Source organism: Olea europaea, chromosome 10 (genome assembly GCF_002742605.1).
Source record: "Olea europaea var. sylvestris chromosome 10, O_europaea_v1, whole genome shotgun sequence".
NCBI classification, from domain to species: Eukaryota; Viridiplantae; Streptophyta; class Magnoliopsida; order Lamiales; family Oleaceae; genus Olea; species Olea europaea.
Genome location: NC_036246.1, coordinates 1,735,412 through 1,736,679, shown reverse-complemented (window position 1 = coordinate 1,736,679; position 1,268 = coordinate 1,735,412). Strand labels below are relative to the sequence as shown.

General features: G+C 40.9%; 1 protein-coding gene across 1 annotated transcript in view; it reads right to left on the bottom strand.

The window, feature by feature from the left end:
- Positions 1-878: 878 nt before the first annotated feature.
- LOC111400125 (mitochondrial outer membrane protein porin of 34 kDa-like) overlaps positions 879-1,268 on the bottom strand; it is a 6,639-nt gene continuing 6,249 nt past the window's right edge. Inside the window, exon 6 of the mRNA XM_023027564.1 lies at positions 879-1,099. Within this exon, the coding sequence (XP_022883332.1) occupies positions 879-1,099 (221 nt within the window). The remainder of the gene's footprint in view (positions 1,100-1,268) is intronic.

Here is a 1,268-nt window from a genome sequence, read left to right as displayed (position 1 = left end):
TTGAATTTAATTTTCATTTTCAGTTGCTTACGTTGTAACTTTCCCAGTTCCCGCCGATGTTGCCCGACCAGGACGGGCAGTTACGACAAATAGACGGAGATCCGCACGACTGCGACGTCCGGCACCTGCTACTAGGACTCCGTACACGAGGGGGAGCGCAAAGCAAAAACATTAATACTTGTGGATAAATTGCCGAACATAGCACGATGACGGGGTTCAGCATGCTTTTGTATTTTGTTTGATGTAATTTACGTGGTGAAGGATGTTAGTTACTTCGCGTTATATTGGTGCCTTGTTCATTCATTTTGGTGATTTACATATCAGACAGGGTAGTTGGCAAGCTTGGTGACACTTAGAAGCATTCATCACATTTTGCAATTCCCGTGGTGAATGCCTTGTCACCGTTTACCGTTGCTGAAATTATTGTAGTGTTAGAACTTGTATTAGTTATCCGGCTTTATTATGTTATGTTAATCGTACTTACGGTACTAAGTCCCTTCATTCAATGTTCATCAACGCTCGTACATTGTATTGCGCAAAAAATTATGTATGCGTACATTTATTCTTCTTCATTTATTCTGCAGTTTACCAAAATTCAAAATTATACAATCTTTACTGCAATGCACGTTTTCGTCAACTGTTGAGAAGGAAGAAAACATCTGTCGGGCCCGACAGTTCAACTAGGCGGGCCATTAAATTTTATAACTTCCTTGCGTTTCGATAATTGAAAATGGTGGGATTGTCCAATACAAGTGTCTTAGTGTAACATGCTATTGTAGATATTATACGTTTCTGATTTTTTGCAAGTAACAAATATTTCCAATACATTTATACTTACATAATGAATGCATTACAAGCATTGTCTATCAAATTACATTTCAGATGTCATTAAAGCTGTTGTGAGGCTTCCATTTTGAAACAGGTAGTTGATACGAGATAATGGGTTCATCCACCTCTAGCAATGAAACATTCAACTCCAATATGCATCCACCCATATTGGGTTCATCCGCTGAGTTTCCCATCGTTTTGTTGTCAGACGATGAGGACGTAAGAGTTGAACTGCATGGTGCTGAGTTTGACGTAGTGTCAAGTGCAGAATCTAAGTCACCGAACAGCGTTCTCGATCAAGTCTTCGAGGTTTGGGGCCCAGTCAAGTCACCGTCCGACTCGAATGAGTGGGTGCCTCATGTTCCACCTCCTGATGGGGAAAGTGGGGGAGCTTCTTACATTGTCAAAAGCAGTGCAACTGTGCAATAAATGGCCCTTTT